The 16,545-nt window shown below is 35.6% G+C and overlaps 1 protein-coding gene across 1 annotated transcript; it reads right to left on the reverse strand.

Annotated features, from left to right (window-relative positions):
• Positions 1-1,329: 1,329 nt before the first annotated feature.
• LYSMD3 (LysM domain containing 3) lies at positions 1,330-12,140 on the reverse strand. The gene is made up of 3 exons (XM_033111008.1): positions 11,867-12,140; positions 8,464-8,729; positions 1,330-5,306 (listed from the first exon to the last, which is right to left on the reverse strand). Exons 2-3 carry the CDS (start codon positions 8,716-8,718, stop codon positions 4,641-4,643), a joined length of 921 nt encoding a protein of 306 aa, XP_032966899.1. The 5' UTR covers positions 8,719-8,729; positions 11,867-12,140; the 3' UTR covers positions 1,330-4,640.
• Between the last annotated feature and the right edge of the window lie 4,405 nt (positions 12,141-16,545).

A 16,545-nucleotide genomic window follows, 5' to 3' on the forward strand; every position in this document is an offset into this window, starting at 1 on the left:
AATGGAAAACACGAATAGGTCTACTTTAAAGCAGCGTTCTACCAAAGCTAGAGTAGAAACCTCACTTAAAGTCTGGGTTGCAATGGGCAAATAGTCATTGAGGATGGTAATTAACAGCTGTTTTATGCTCTCACTTCCTTCCTTAGTACCTTAGCAAAATGCCATTTATGGCTTATCTCTGTGGTTGTTTACTTGCCTTATGGTGAATCTGACAATTGCTTGAATATGGCAAATACACCAAAGATACAGGTATTTTTCTCCCTAGCTTTCAATCTGTCTCCACCATTTTAATCCTGTAAGATGGTAAGACAGCCCTTTGGGCAGGGATTTGCTCTGGGAAGCTGCAGCGATTTCCCTGAAGTGCATTGTCTTCCCCTGTGGACAGATCTCTACAAGTTTAAAGTAGAGAACAGGCAGAAAGTATTTGCAGCATGTTGCTTTTGCCAGCATGAATATTGTTTTTGTGGTTTAAGATCTCAGAGACTGTGAAGTTATTCCATGGGAAGATAAACTTTAATGCACAGATAACCTCTTATATATAAAAAAGTATTTATTGGTGAAGTGTCTTTAAAATCGCTGTATAACATGCAAGACTGTTTTGTTGCTATAATGCTTATTTCTGTGTTGTTTACACATTAAGTTCTTACACATAAAGTTTTAATGTTGTTTTATTTTGAACCTAAATATATTAGAGAAAACTAATATGGATTTTACCTGGTAAAATAACTGTATACTAAGCAGCAATGCTACTATCAAATACTCTTGAACCACCGCCACCACTAACAAAACTCTAAGTGGTTCAAGTGATAAACTAAGAGATTTGGCAGAGTGTAATATTAGTGGGATCTCTGGTATCATGGACACTGGGTACTAGAGAATGCTAACACATTCAGAGGATGTTACTCTTTCCTTCCCCACTACCTCAAAAATGTCAAGTTTTGCCTTACTATGTATGGTTAAAAGCTCTATAGTAAAAACTTTCTTCTTATACAAAAAAATTACATACAGTTTTAAGATCAAAATGACTTTAAAAATTAAAAAAAAATACACTATTAAATTCCTCCATTAAATAAAAGCTCCAAATAACTTTCTCGGTTTTTTTTTGCTACTCTACGTTAATTTTTGAAAATGAATATTCTCGAAGTAGACGTTTCATAAAATTTACATATAGAGCATATTGTTATTATGACTGATCCACAACTTGCTATGTCAGGGACCTTGCCTTATGAGGTCTTCTTCCCTGACATCCAAGATCCCCCCAGAGAACATTCATCTGAAATTTGTTTTCATTCCATTTCATCCTATAAATAATCCACTCATTCCATTTCATCCTATAAATAATCCAGTGGATTTTGTTTCAGTGTAACAAGGGGGGGTGGCAACTTGATCTATCTTAACATAATAGCTCTATTTCAAATAGTTTGAAAGAGGAGGAGAAAAGGTTTGTTTTATTCAATTAAATTCACCAGCTTCCATTTTAGATTGAATAAAATAGAAACTTTATTATATTCTGAAGATCTTTTAAAATATGAAAAATAAGGGACAAAAACTTTTGAAAACCAGTTTTACAGGTGAACATGCTAACATAAAGTTCTACAATTCCATTCTGCATTTGTATAAAATACATTATACAAAAGATTTATACTTTTTGCATGTAGAAAGAATTATATAATGCAGATATTTCTATGCTCTAACAGTGCAATATGCACATACTTGGAAAAAAAAAATACTGACTTCCTGAGCAACATTGTTGTAATTCAAAATAATGATTTCCATCATAATGCACCATTTAAATAAATAGTTCTAAAAATTACACTTTCACCCTATAACACTGACTGGATCCTTGCTTCATATTTCTAAAATTCTAACTTGTATCCTTCATATTCCCAAGTAGGTAATTTTAGAAGTAAATACTTTTTAAAAAGAACTAATTGCTAAGTAGTGGTTCATTTAAAAAACTCTTCAGGTCACTGAACAGCAAGTAGAATCCAGAAAAAGAAAAGCTTTAAAAAACAAAAAGCCCTCTGGAGAAGTTAATTTAACATTGCAGTCTTCTAAATTCTTCATGTGGCCAGCAGACTCTATCATCAGTATATCTTAAATGACATACATTAGTTCAAAACAACCTTAACATTGGACCCAGACTTTAATTTAAAAAAAGCCTTAAAAATAGCTGATTTTTCTTCACAACTCCAATTTTTTAAGTGAACCAAATATAATGATTCAGTTGTTACTTTTACGTATACTATACATATATATCCTTTAACATGAAGCCTCAATTTCAAATTAAGTGTTTCAATACAATTGATGTCCACAATGTCCAACAATAACAATTTCTTACTTTATTAAGTTTTACAAAGTAACCTGCATTTGCTACAAATTTTGATGTATATTAGTACTTTTTAAAAGCTAAAATTATTCTGCACCTATTAAATGCTTAAGAATTTTTCTTTTAAAAATGACGTTTAGAATCTAATTCTATATATAACATATAGAATTATATATAATTCAAATTATATTCAATTAAAATATATAATTCAAATATACAGAAAAAGGAAACTGCCTGATTTTGTATAAGGATGTTATATTCCCTTCAAGGAACAGGGCATTTTGCAAGACAGAAATGGTTTTTAATCAGCAAGTACATAGCATACACCTCACTACTTTAAAAATAAGTGACATATCCTGGAAATCAGACCTCTATCACAATTTCAAAGTACCACTAGCTAGCAAAAAGGAATCACTGACTCTCCATAATTTCATCAATTTGATGTAAACAAAGTTCTTGAAAGGCCATACAGCCCCATTCTACTCTAAAATAATCTGTATTTTCTTCCCTCAAACTTGATTTTTCAGCAGGCTTAATAAATACAATGTAAACTGACCAAGTTAACACTGAGCATAAATTAGAAAGATCATATTCTTCTTTTCAAGATGCCCAAGGCACATTAAAACAATTTTTTAAATTTTAAACTAAAAGAGTTATTCAAAAAATCAATTTGCTGCAACTTCTATATTAATACTTTTTGGTAATTGTCTAAGTTCCTCAAATATAGGCAAAGGTTTTAATGTTTGACTTCTCTGTCCTATCTTTTTATGAAACTTTTTTATGAAGGTACATTCACCCCATGCTGTATCAAGATTGGAGTATGAAATACAAATTGGTCAAAAAGCTGAAACATTAAAATTAGGAAATAATGCCCAGAAAATGAGGTGGTATTATAGATCTTAAGGTACATACTTTATTATACAAAAACGCAATCCAGACGCCAAATCTTACTTCTAATGAATCATTCTGGTTACATTTTTAAAAACATACTTTTAAAAATTAAATGATGGGATCAGTATGCAAATGCTTCTTATCTAGCAGATCCATAGATCTTAAAAAGTGGCACTATCAAGCCCTTTCAACCAATTCATAAATCTTTGGCCTCTGTTCTCCAATTTTATGCTACAGTTCAGGGGAAGAAAAGGTTTATGTTGGACACTTTCTCTTTGAAAAACAGAGGTTAAGAAGTCAATAAAAACAGCAACATGCCTGTTCTTGCTAAGGCAAAAGGTCTCTAAATTACTGCTTTTGCTTAATGAACCATTTTCTGCAACAGACTTCAGAGGCAATGAAAATTTGTGTTGACCCCATTAATTTGTGCTTGACAGTGAAGGTAGAGATGAATTTGTACAGCCTATGTTATGAATCTTGATAGAACCGTATGAAATAATGCCTAACTTTAATTTTAAAACTTAGATTACACATAAGGCATTAAATGCAATTAAGGCATGTTACCACATATAACATAGCAACAACTTATCACAGTATATAGTGTTACTGTCTCAATGCTAATCTGTCCATGTATAACACTTTTCATCAAAAATTACAAAAGTGCTTTCAAATATCAGAGACAAATATAATCACTTAAAAAACAGAAGCAGAGGCAGCATTCTTTAAGAGACAAAGATTTCTTTTAGGTCTTTACCTAATCCAGTGTTCTAGTGATTAAATGGCAACTTCCCAACCATACACATTATTTTCAGGGCTAAAAAATATTTAATCTATATCTTAGCCTCTATTACAGACATTATTACATACATTACTTTCCCACTTCTGTTCCTACTTAAGTTTTCATAGCATTATGTGCTAAACTTATTTTCAAAGTTTCAAAATGGAGTATTAAGTGTGTACTATCATAAATAATTTTAGAGTCAAACTTTTTTTGCAACTATTTTGATGGTTCGCAGGAGCAAATTTTCTTCAGTTGCAGGTATCTGATGCTATCATTATTCTGCTTATTAACTAATAGCCTTAAACCAAAAATTATTACTTAAAAATAAAATTTAAATATAACCAATTTTGAATAAGAAAAATGATGGGTTTTCCAAGTTAAGAACTTCCTAGTAGATACTATTTAATTAATTTCTGCTTTAACCATTGATAAAACAGATATATGGATTTACTGCTCTCAATATAAATAACCAGCAACTGCAGGGATTTTGTACTCAATCCATTTGTAGATGGCTCAAAGGTGAAAAACAAAAGCATCTTCAAACTTCCCTAAATTCTGCCTCTGAAGTGGTTATTGAATATAATTGGTTCACCACATTCCAGATGTACCTGTGATCACTAACATTGTTATGAGCTAATGCTATGTTTTGTGTTGAGCAGCAGGTGACTGAGAATCACGACTATATAGTTTATGATCATCTTGTTGACCAAAGGGCATTCCTTTAGTTGGAGCAATTCCATTGTCCATTTCTCTCTGCTGTGATGGGGGTGTGACTCCTGAATGCAGATGTGAAGAATCCACTGTTGAATGGTGACTAACATCCACTTTAGCTAAAATTTCGTAATACAGCAAGTAAAATACTGGCGTTATTATGCCTACTATCAACATTATCACTACAGCTGTCCACCACCCTATTCCCCAGTCTGCTCCATAATAAGGATCCTTACGTTGAATGTTTTTGTTCTCAGGTTCAAAACGTACTTGTTGTGCTGTTAAGGCAGACACCACCTCGTTAAGGTTCTCTCTTTTGGTGTCTGTACATTTTACTATTTGTTCTATGTCTCGGTCCACTTCTTTTAAAAAGCTACCAGCTGACTCACTGGAAGAAAGAGAATCATTAGATGGCAGAATTTCCTGCTGTTCTGGAACGTATTGAACAGATGATGGATGTGAAGCCTGTCTTCCTTTTGGAGGATAAAGTGTTTCAGTCAATGAACTAAACTTTTTTACTGGTATTTTGATAGACCTAAGGGCAAAAAAGTCTTGATCGCAGATGAGATTGTTAACCCTCTTGATATCTGCTACCTGTAAAAAAAAAAAAAAAAAAGCAACATACAGGGTTGTTGTAAAGACTAATGAATTAAAATGTATGAAAGACATTTAGAATAGTGATATATAGCAAACTATGCAAATGTTAACTATTATTAAATATTAATAGGAAAATCAGAAACCTGTAGAAGAATCAAGGTGAAACATAAGAGTTTTTAGGAGAGTGGTGAACTTGATCAATGGCAGATTACTGATCATGTCTGAAGACTGAGAGTTCTTGTTGGAAAAATCAATTCCCTTGAAGTGTATGTGTGGCAGGAGGAGGGAGAAAGGATTGAAGAGTAACTGGAAGATGAGACAGTAAAGATAAAGAGCACTTTGTCATTTTTACTACCTCGAGACTATTTTTTCTTAAGGCAAATGAAGACTTGTTGACAAAACCCCAAAGCCTGACCCTATTCTCTTTAAATGTTCTTTTGCTTGGTTATATTCTAATAACTGCTCAATACTCTTTCTGAACTAGGTTTCCAAGATTTAGTGTCTCCTTAGGTTATTTCTCTGAATATTCCTATATTTTCCGTGTTCTGCTAACTTGCTTGGTTGCATATAGCATTCCAACCTTGGCCTTTTTAGTTTCTTATTCCTGTTTTATAACCGGCATATTTTTCATAATTCTCATCACTGAATTTTTATAAATGGAATTACAGCACCACTGTATTTTTTAAATGATAAATCCTTTTGTAAGGTTAAGCTTTTTTGCTAGTTGATATTTAATTATCTTAACTCCCTGTGTTGTATCAATTTTCCTTATAGCCAATGCCATCTTTCCTCTAATGTTAAACTAATTGCCTTTTATCATTCTTCATTCTACATAAGGAATCAAATAAGGAATCAGCTGGTACATCATGTGATTTCTCCAAATACATTTTCTGTCAGCTTCTCCTCTCTCCTTACTAACAGATATTTTAGCCTAAACCCTGATCATCTTCATTTGAATTATTCTAACATCTTCTCTATTGGGTCCCCTCCAATTCACCAGCAGCCTCCCCCACCATTTTTCAGTACTCTAGTTAAAACCGTACAGTGGTGTTCTTACTATATGTGTCAAACTTTTCCTCAGTTATCTCAAAGTACTTCATTCCAATCAGTCTATGATACTCATTTCTGAAACACCTATTAAACTCCCTGCATTGTTTATCTCCTCCTTGTAATCTTCTCCATATCACTGTCATATGCCCAAAATACTTTCTCCTTTTCACCTATCTCATTGGAAATGTAACCTATTTTTAATCATTCAGATAGCATTTCAAATTTCTCTTCTTCTTAGAAAATTTTCCAGGTTCATGAAAGAAAAACTAATGTCTTTGTCTAAATGAAGCTGCTGGACCACACTCATCTCTTGGATCTCCACGTGATAGTTTTAGCCTTGCGCCTAATTTTCAATTTTGATTACTTTCCATCATTGACCTTTTAAGGCACATTCTGTAATTTATTTCTCAGTGGTCTTATTTCTCTACAAACCACATATTTCATGTTTATTTGCATTAAAAAATGAAATCAGATATTTTCTGATTTAATAATGTATAGTATTGCCATACATGCATTGCAAAAAAAAAACCCAGCTCTTGACTTCATCAAGAAATGCATTTCAATAAAATATTTTATTACATTTTTAAATCAAAATTTGTAACATATATTTTAATCAATTGTGAATTGCTGTAATTATTCAGAAAAAAATAATAGAATCTCATGATCATAAGACTTTTTAAAATTCAATTCAAATTTATATATATTTATATATGTTTATGAATATGTGTTTCTATTGCAGATAACTATAACAGGTAATTGTAAAACGTTTTCAAGTATAAAAATTCTTTACATTATAAAAGATTTTGAGGGGAAGGATAAAAATATTAAAGTAAAAAGAAAAAATGATACAAAATTTCATGCTGTTAAAAAGCGTGTGTGTATGTAGGTGTGTGTACACACACACATATTATTTGAATGATTTCAGGTAGTAAATCCTGGTAGTATTTAGAATTCCATGCATACATTTAAAGGGTATTCTATAGTCTTATTTTTAAATATCGATATTGACAACATTCTAGAAATTACATCCTTTGTAACTATATCATTAGGAATTACTTCAGAAGTTTGCTTTAATATATGCAAGGAGGTACATGGTACATTTTAAAACTCTACTGGGAGTATGAGAACAAAAAGTTTGAAAACCAATGTTCTAAATAGTTTCCATATCAGTGTGTTTACAAGAAAACAGACTCATGCTAAGGATGCAAGATGGACATAATGACATAGATATTAAATGGGTTTACACAGTTTAATGTCTACTAAAATAAAAAATATACCTTTCCTTTTATCTATCAATCTCACTTTTGGGAATCTAGTCTACAGAAATAAAAGCACCTTCATTGAAAGATATAGTTGGGATGATACTCACAGCAGAATGCAAAACATGGGGAAAATCCTGACTATCCGTAAGTAAGAAAATGGCTTAATGATTATGGTACATCCATACTATGGAGTATTTTATAGCTATATAAAATAATGAGTTAGATCAGTACGACTATGAGGGATATCCTAAGTCTTACATGCTAAGAAATGAAAAAAGGCAAAGGCAACTTGAAGAGTAATAGGCATAGCATAAACCAATTTTAAAAACCACAATAATCACCAACCTTCCAAGTATTTTAAATATATCCATATATATATATATATATATATATATATATATATATATATGTATTTATTTGTGTATGTGCGTGTGTGTGTGTGTGTATGAATATATGTGTGTGTGTACACACACACACACTTAAAAGCACCAAAAAAGTATGGAAAGAAACACAAATGTGTTATCTCAGGAAATGGGCAGGAAAAACTTCCTAACATTCTCTTAAAACTTGGACTGAGGAGGAAAAAATAACACATTTGGGTGTTTTTCAGTATTAAAAATAGAATTTCAGTATTAAAAATAGGATTTAGAAATAACAAGAAATTCAAGTATTCATTTGACAATCTAAAAAAGTTAACCTCCACCAACATGATACAGATTTCTATGGAAAGAAGAAAAAACGAGGGATGGTGGGGTGGAGAGGGAAGGAAAATACAAGATAAAATGGCACTGAATAAATAATTTATTTTGGATTGCATTATGCAAAATCAAATTAGAACTTACCGTACAACAGTATTGAAGGGCTATGGCATTTAAAGTGTCTCCTTCCTGTATATCTTTTGTTAATACTATAATGTCATCGAGTCTATCTCTTGATGTACTTCTTCGGATTTTCTCTTTTCCTCTGGATCGAAGCTCATACACTTCAGCATCCTCCTCCAACACATCACTCTCCATACAATTTCCAAATGCATGTACTTGACCACTTGAATGAACTCCTGGAAGAGGAAAGCTACGATTCTGATGCCTCCCTGCCATAATGTCAAAATCTGGAAAAGAAGACAGAGAAAACTGTAATGTAGTTGATCCATTTGACTGATTTATAAGAATCTTACATTCAGGACACTTTACCTTTTGTTTTTTTTAAAGGATAGTTTTAGTTATTTAAAAACTTAGGTTCAAGTTTTATAGCTGTTGAAATACAGTGAACATACCTGGTAGTGGAGACAATGGATGGGATAAACAAGTAATCCATTTTTATAGACCATATATCACAAAACATGAGGGTGATTTCATTTTAACAAGGGCAGATTGCTATAATTTTTTTTAGATCAAGAAAATAAAGTTCCCCTTATTCTGAGTATGTGAAAAATATTAGATAATTTTGTATTAGGTCTTAAGAACTTGTGATCATATATGTACAATTTACAGTTCTGATAGAATCAAATTTTTTATAGGTACACACACAATACAATAGGTACACACACAATATAATACACATACAATAGTTTTATGAACCCAAAACTTTTTTTGGCTTGTTCTGCATTTTACGTTCATGTGGAGTTGAAATATCTTTTGTATTCCTACCTGCCTTCCTGTATCATGCTGATGTGAGAGTATATTTAGTGCAGTAGGTATCTTCTATAGAGGTCATGATTTTGCTTTCAAGCAAGGATTTTTCTTCTCTGGAAGCTTTTCACCAAACTATAACTTACCAAAGTACTCATCAAAATCAATTTATGGTCGATAAAGACTGAACAGATTTTAGGTCACCACATACATTTCTATTTCAGAAAAAACTCTGAGAGCTGAGCTAAGTTAAAAACTTATGTCAATTAATACTTTTTAATTGCATACTCTCAACTCACCTTCAAGTTGGTCTATTAAAACAAATACAAGAACATAACCTAATTCCACATTAACAGTTTTAGCTTCATATTCATTGTTCACATAAGAAAGAATAGATTGCTTTCAGTTATTGCTGTGAAAGATGGAAAAAAGTGGACAGGTAGAAAGAGGCATTTTGGAGATAAAATACTTAGGACTTAATAATATGGCTCAGATAGGAACAGTGGAAAGAAGAATCAGGCTAAGATTTCTGATTTGACAAGAGTAAATGGTGTGGTGCCATTCTTTAAGATACGGAACATTGGAAGAAAAGCTTGGGGGAAGGGCGCAGTGAATATGATTATTAACTCTAAGGCAGCCCAAATGAATATCAAGTAGCCCAGTGGGCTATCTAGTCAAATTCAGAAAGGTCTGGGTTAGATATAATTTCATGCCTCATCTTCCACATAGGTGGAAAACTTGAAGCTGTGGGTGTAGATGAGATTACCTAGAGAGTACAGAGTAAGAAAAGAGGGTCTTATTGAGCCTTGAAGAACTGCTATTATTTAGTACCTGGGTGAAGAATAGTCAACATGGGAAGAAAGAAAAGGAGTGTTCAGAGGAGGAAACCATGCTGGTCACGGAAGCCATAGCAAAATAATGTCTCAAAGGACTTAGTTCAGTTGTGAATATTATGGACAAGTACCACGTGAAAAAGAGAAAAATAAAAAAGAGACCAACACCAAAAGTCTGAATTTGTAATATGGATGACAACCGATTGTACTTTCTATACTTAGAAAATTTTTGGAATTATTTCACATAATTGAATCCAACCCTTGAAACCCATTTTCTGACTGCTCTATGGCCACATTATAATGTTTTAAAAACTCAAAAATGAGTTTCAATTCAGATAACACAGATAATAACTATAAAGTAGATTTCACCTTTTCCTCCAGGTGTTACATTATTTATTATCATGAACTGAGATTCCTAACTTGACAGCCACCAAAGAAAGCTACCCACCTAAAATAGATAAGTTTTATTTCCACTTATTTAACCAAGTCTTTTCTATCCTCTCTTTCATCTAGGAAATGTCTAAGAATCCTGTGTATTCATAGACACATATCATACATATGTGCATTTTTCTGGGGACAATATTGTTTTCATATACTCAAGTGTCCATGACTTTAAAAAGTTAATAACCACTTAATATACAGTAATTTACATATGGCGATACTACTAACCCAGTTAAGCTGCCCTTTACACTTTTTCTCCCTCATAATTTGTTCTTAGAACCCCAAACTTGCTTAGTACACAGCTGAAAGTCATGGAGTAATGCCCAAAAGCCATTTTAGATGTTTACATCAACCTCTCTCCACGATACTTGCTAAATAATATTCAAAGACTTAACAACTGTCTCTCTTCACTTCCCGTTGTAATGAAATGCAGGCAGCAGCATACCATAAACTGGTGGTGTTTGTTTCTGAATAATCAAGAATTGGTTGTGTGTCTAATCAAAGTGAAAAGCTAGACTTTGGCCCAGGCAGATAATTAATTACCTGAGCCAACTATATAGATTAGAAAGACAACAGTATGCAAATCCTCTGACTCAATTCTCTTCACCTATCTTAATTCTCTTTGGGGAAGGAAAAAAAGCACGAAACCTCTCTCCAGAAAACTGAAACAAGCTCGCATGCTACTAGATTACAAGCAGTCACAAAAAGTACCAACTGATACGGTGTTCAAGCATTCATCAGCTCCGTCTGTGAATGTAAATGGTTTCCCAAACATCTTCGTTCTGTGTGAATAGCTGCTGTTGGGCGTTTCGCTTTGACATTCCATAAACAGGGAACAATAAAGTACAAGGTATTTGCATCAGGACAAATCACAGGGATCGTATCCTCCAGAGCCAATTCAGTTTTTAAAAACTTGCCGCCCTCTCCATTCCACACGTCTAGTTTTTCTTCCTCTGTTACCCCGTGATTGAACCTCAGATTTTTGTCACACCATCACACTTGGCCGATATGACAAGATGTCCTCAGCGAATATTCAATACAAACACGAAGTTGTGGGGGAAATACAGCGTTTGGGTGGAAAATTCGTTGCTCCGAGAAATCGGACACGTAGGAGTCCTTCCTCTGAGCCTCAGTTTCCCCTACAGTGTATCGAGGGGCGCTGGCTGGGGACGTCTCACAGGTCTCTCTACCTAAGGGTCTCTTCCAGCAGCCCCTGCTACACCTGCGGCCGAGGGCCCCGCGTCGCCTCCAGCGAGGGTGCCTCCAGCGAGGGTGCCTCCAGCTGGGGCCCAAACCCGCCGTCCGGGACGGAGCCACTCCCCACCTCTCGCCGCCATCTTTACCTGTCCCGTTAGCAAGGGGGTCGCGACGAGGAAACGGCTGCCAGGTCCGCCGACGCTGCCGTCCCGGGAAAGTTCATGACAGAACCTCCGTTTCTGGCTGCACCCGTGGTCCTCCTCCCCAGCCGCCGCCGCCACCACAACCGCAACCAACGTCTCGGTCTTCCGGACCTTGCGCCGCCGCCACGTCCGCAAACCTGCCGTGCGTCATCGCGTCAAGTGGGCGGAGGTGGGAAGGGGCGGGGGAGGAGGCGGAGGACTGGGGCGCAAGGAGAGCCCAGCACTCGGGCTTCCCTGCCACAGGCCTTCGCCGGGTGCGCAGGCGCAGAGACGCCGCCGGACCTGGGGGCGGGGTCCGAGTTCCAGCCCCTCCCCTGCCTCCTCACCTTTGGTCCCGCCGGGTCATCCCCAGGAGCGGAGCTCCACCGGCCGAGTCCTCAGGCTAACCGGGCGCGCCGGGGCGATCTGCTGTCTGCGTCTTTGTCCTTTGTCTACATAGCGCTGCCAAAACTCTTCTAGAAAGCACTGAGTGGGGGAGGTGTTGAGGATTTGTCGGGGGCTGTTGTGCTTGTCTTTTTTTGCTTCATCTGGGTATTTGTAGGGTGGGGAAGGATGCCCAAAAGCACAGTGTTGACATCTAGGTTTTAGAAAATTGTACCATTATTACTCGTCATGCGAAAGCCTCTAGACTTCTGCAGAAGACGCAAAACACTGGAGAAAATCCCTTGGGCGGCGAGGGACGGTTATTTCAGCTTTTGTGTTTATAGGTGAGGAAAGTGAGCCACCTAGAGTCAGGCCCTGGGAAATGTTTGCCTTCGAGTCTCAGGCTTCCTATTCTGAATGAGACAAAGCTGTCTACAAAGTGTAGCTTAACTTAACTTAGTTTTGAAAAATAATGGAAAGTCGTTGGTAGTTACTGTTGGGGCCTATGAGATATTAGTTTGTTAAATAACGAACTCTTGACTTCATACATGATTTTTCTCACTAATTTACTAAATGAGTATGATAATGTGTTTGAATTTATGTAAATGAGCGTAAAGCACTTTAATGATGTGCCTAATGTCTCCGTGTTGACGTTACAGACTTTGCACTTTGACGATCATGCTGTCTTATGACAATATACGTTTGAGATCCAAACAGGCGCGGTGCAGGGTGCAGAACACTTTTTTTCAGAATGTCTGAATATTTATGCATCATGAAGCCTTTGAAGCTTTGTTTTAAATTGTTTTCAAAGAGTATGTTTTCTGGGAAGTGTCTCAGTAAAGGTTGGGAATGCTGTGTTGCAATATTTTTCTTTGCTTTGTGGGGATAGCGTTGTGCTTAACAATGCTACAAAAAGAACTGCAGGAGAGGAAGAATTAATTTTTTTTCAGTTTCTCGGAGTTGTTCTGTGTGTTGTTGCCCTTGTGACACCCCTGTCTGTAACCATTTATCACTGAGGCATTTTCTCATCACTAAACAAAGGATATATTCCCTACTTGATGTGTAGAGCTTCAGCTGCTCAGCCTTCATGAATGTTAATGTGAATACAACCTTCTTTCTGCCTATACGTTACTTTTCTTATTTTAATGTCAATAGGCAGTGGAATCCATGTGAGAGTCTGAGTGATAGAATTTCAAGCATTTCTACAGGACTGCCACCTGTTTCCTTTGTATAATACTTTTTCAATTGTATCTGCATGCCCTTGAATTGTTATTTATAGTTTAAAAAGATGTAGTTATTGACCTCTTTAAAAAAGACAATAGAATTATATTTTATTATTAGAATATACAAAGAAAGCCGTTAGCCATGAATTTGGCCAAGTTCCAGAAAGCTGGCTAGTAGGAACAAATACTTTGTCTTTGTGAAAAAGGATGTCCCCAGGGCTCAGCAAAGCCAAAAGGACTTTCAGTTTTTTGAGAGTTAATCTGACACAGTTTTCATTAAAAGACTGTAGATGAAAGAATATGTAAGTTGCTAGGAATGTGTGTTTCTGTCACTAAACTTTAGGTTTGGGGATTTGCTCCTGAATAAAAATTGTAATGAGAGTGTAAATTGATGCAATAGGTTAGGAGTGTTACTTGGCAATATCTTTAATAGTTAAAAATGCTATGGACTGAACTATTATATTGCTAAGTAATTACCTTGGATTCACTTACAGATACGTATGGATAAGGTTTAATAGATATGTTCAGGAATGTTTACTACAGTAATAGCCAAAAATCTGCACATAGTCTAAATGTTAATGAGTAGCAGACTAGATACTTCTGGTACATTTAAATAATGTATAATATGCTTCTGTTCAAAACAATGACGTTAATCTGTTGTTTGCTAATTTATTCATTCATTTACCCAACAATTCTCTGCTGGAGGAAAAGTATATGTGAGACCTTTTTCTAAGTATTGGAGATAGAGTGCTTAAAAAGACAAAAGTTTCCTGCTCATGGAGGTTCCTTGAATAGGCACATGAAAAAATCTCCAACGTGTATTTTAAAGAGGAAAAAAAGTAAGTTGTCTTATAGAGGTATGTTATTCCTTTAGAATAAAATTTTAAATATATACCGTCCACCCCACACACATTCATATATCTGTGCAGGGAGATGCATGTAATTTTTCTTTCTGGAAAATCACTAAAGGAATTCTTAAAAGTGGTTAAAAAGGACTATATGTGGCAGAGGAATAGGCAGGAGACTTTGCCTTTTCTTCTTAGACCTTTTTATGTAAATTGAATTTTATTACCATATGTTTTTATTATTATTTTAAAAATATTAAGGCTGAACACATTTTATTATTGAATTACTGGACTTGTTTTATCCACAGTCAACCAATAGTCAACTATCCATCTTTTAATCACTCCCAAATTTGTTTGTATTTTGTATTCAAGTAGTGAGTGCTGGAGAAAAGAACCAGATCAAGTCCCTTAGACATTAAAAAATGAGAGTAACAGAACATTGAGTTCTTTTTACATTTCTTCATTTCCCTCTGCCAGATTTCTTTCATTCATCCTCTTTTACTCTCTGCTGCTTCCTATATTCTTTTATCAGCCTTTCTTTCTAATTCTACTTCCTGGATGCAAAACTGGAAAAGACAGTTGTACACTGAGCAAGCAAATACTTAAAATGCTTAAAGTAAACTCCAATGAACTTAAAACTGGATTATGAGATGAAATCTAAAAAACACTTTACTTATCTCTGATCTTAAAACAACCTATACAGAGAGGAAATTACTGTGTCTCTTCCCTAGAAGTCTTGGAAAAAAAACCAACAGACTACATGATTTAGGTATGTTCTGCTAGAGATGAACCAGATGACCAACCTAGTTGCTGTTCACTCTGTGCTTTTAAGACATAGTGATTATTATAATCACTGCTCTGCCATAATGTGAATAAGAGTCAAATGTGCTTCAGGCATCTAGAATTCTTTATACATGCCAGTAAGTAATTCGAGTTATTAAATATGACTTAAAAATGACCATTCCAAAGTTTTTGTCCATACAGACATTACTGGATGAAAACTAGCCTCACAAATACTGTTCTTAAATTCTTTTTTTAAATTTTATTTTATTGGGGAATATTGGGAAACAGTGTGTTTCTCCAGGGTCCATCGCTCCAAGTCGTTGTCCTTCAATCTAGTTGTGGAGGGCGCATCTCAGCTCCACGTCTAGTCACCATTTTCAATCTTAGTTGCAAGGGACGCAGCCCACCCTCCCATGCGGGAATTGAACCAGCAACCCCGTTGTTCAGAGCTCGCTCTCTAACCAACTGAGCCATCAGGCCACCCTTAAATTCTTTAGCTAGGTAGTTGGTACGTAGAGGAAGAAATAGTTATTTGTTTGTAATTAAGTAGACTATGACTTGAAATGTTTTGTTTCCTATGACCTTTACAACCACTATGGCCACATAAGTGAATCTATGCAGGTGAACACCCTAGAACCTGTAACCTCCTTGTGTTGTGCCTACTCCTCTGATGAGAGGTTAGAGCAGGGGTGTCAAAACTGCGGCCCGCGGGCCAACTGCGGTCCTCAATCTATTTTTAATTGGCCCGCAGCAAATTCCAAAAATATATTTAGTTTACTAAAATAAACCAGGTGAGGCAATACATACTTCACCTCGAGTGAGTAGCCCGGCTTTTGGGTATTTTACGGCATATGGCCCTGGTAAAAAACGTTGAAAAAAGTTTGGACACCCCTGGGTTAGAGGGAACCAAATTAGATAGGACTTTGTAGGCCATTGCCAGGACTTGGGCTTTTACTCCAAGCAAGATGGAAAACCATGGGAGGGTTTTAAGCAGAGGAGGACATTATCAGCCTTTTAAAAGGATCACTTAGGAGGGCTCGGGTAGAAACAGGGAGATCTGTTAGGAGGCTACTGCAGTAACTCAAACTAGGGAGGTTGGCTTGAATGAGAGGGAAGATCAAATGTCAGATTGATTGGGAATAGAAATACTTGGTTTTAAAATATTTTTTCAAAACTCCCAAATTTGTGAGGTTGCTCAATTTTGGTTTTAAAGATATTTTCCACTGGTTCCTTCTTGTATACTTTGATTAGTGAGTCTGTATTTAGGGTCCCTTTTCCCCATTAATTCAAAATAAACCACACCACTGCAGCAATTGTTGGATCTAAGTCAAGGTTCCCTTCTTCTCACCATGTTTTATTTACAGTTAAGGTTGAGCTGATTCCCCACCCCTCCAGGCTTTTTTCTAAA

The sequence above is a fragment of the Rhinolophus ferrumequinum genome, chromosome 7, assembly GCF_004115265.2.
Source record: "Rhinolophus ferrumequinum isolate MPI-CBG mRhiFer1 chromosome 7, mRhiFer1_v1.p, whole genome shotgun sequence".
Classification (NCBI taxonomy): Eukaryota; Metazoa; Chordata; class Mammalia; order Chiroptera; family Rhinolophidae; genus Rhinolophus; species Rhinolophus ferrumequinum.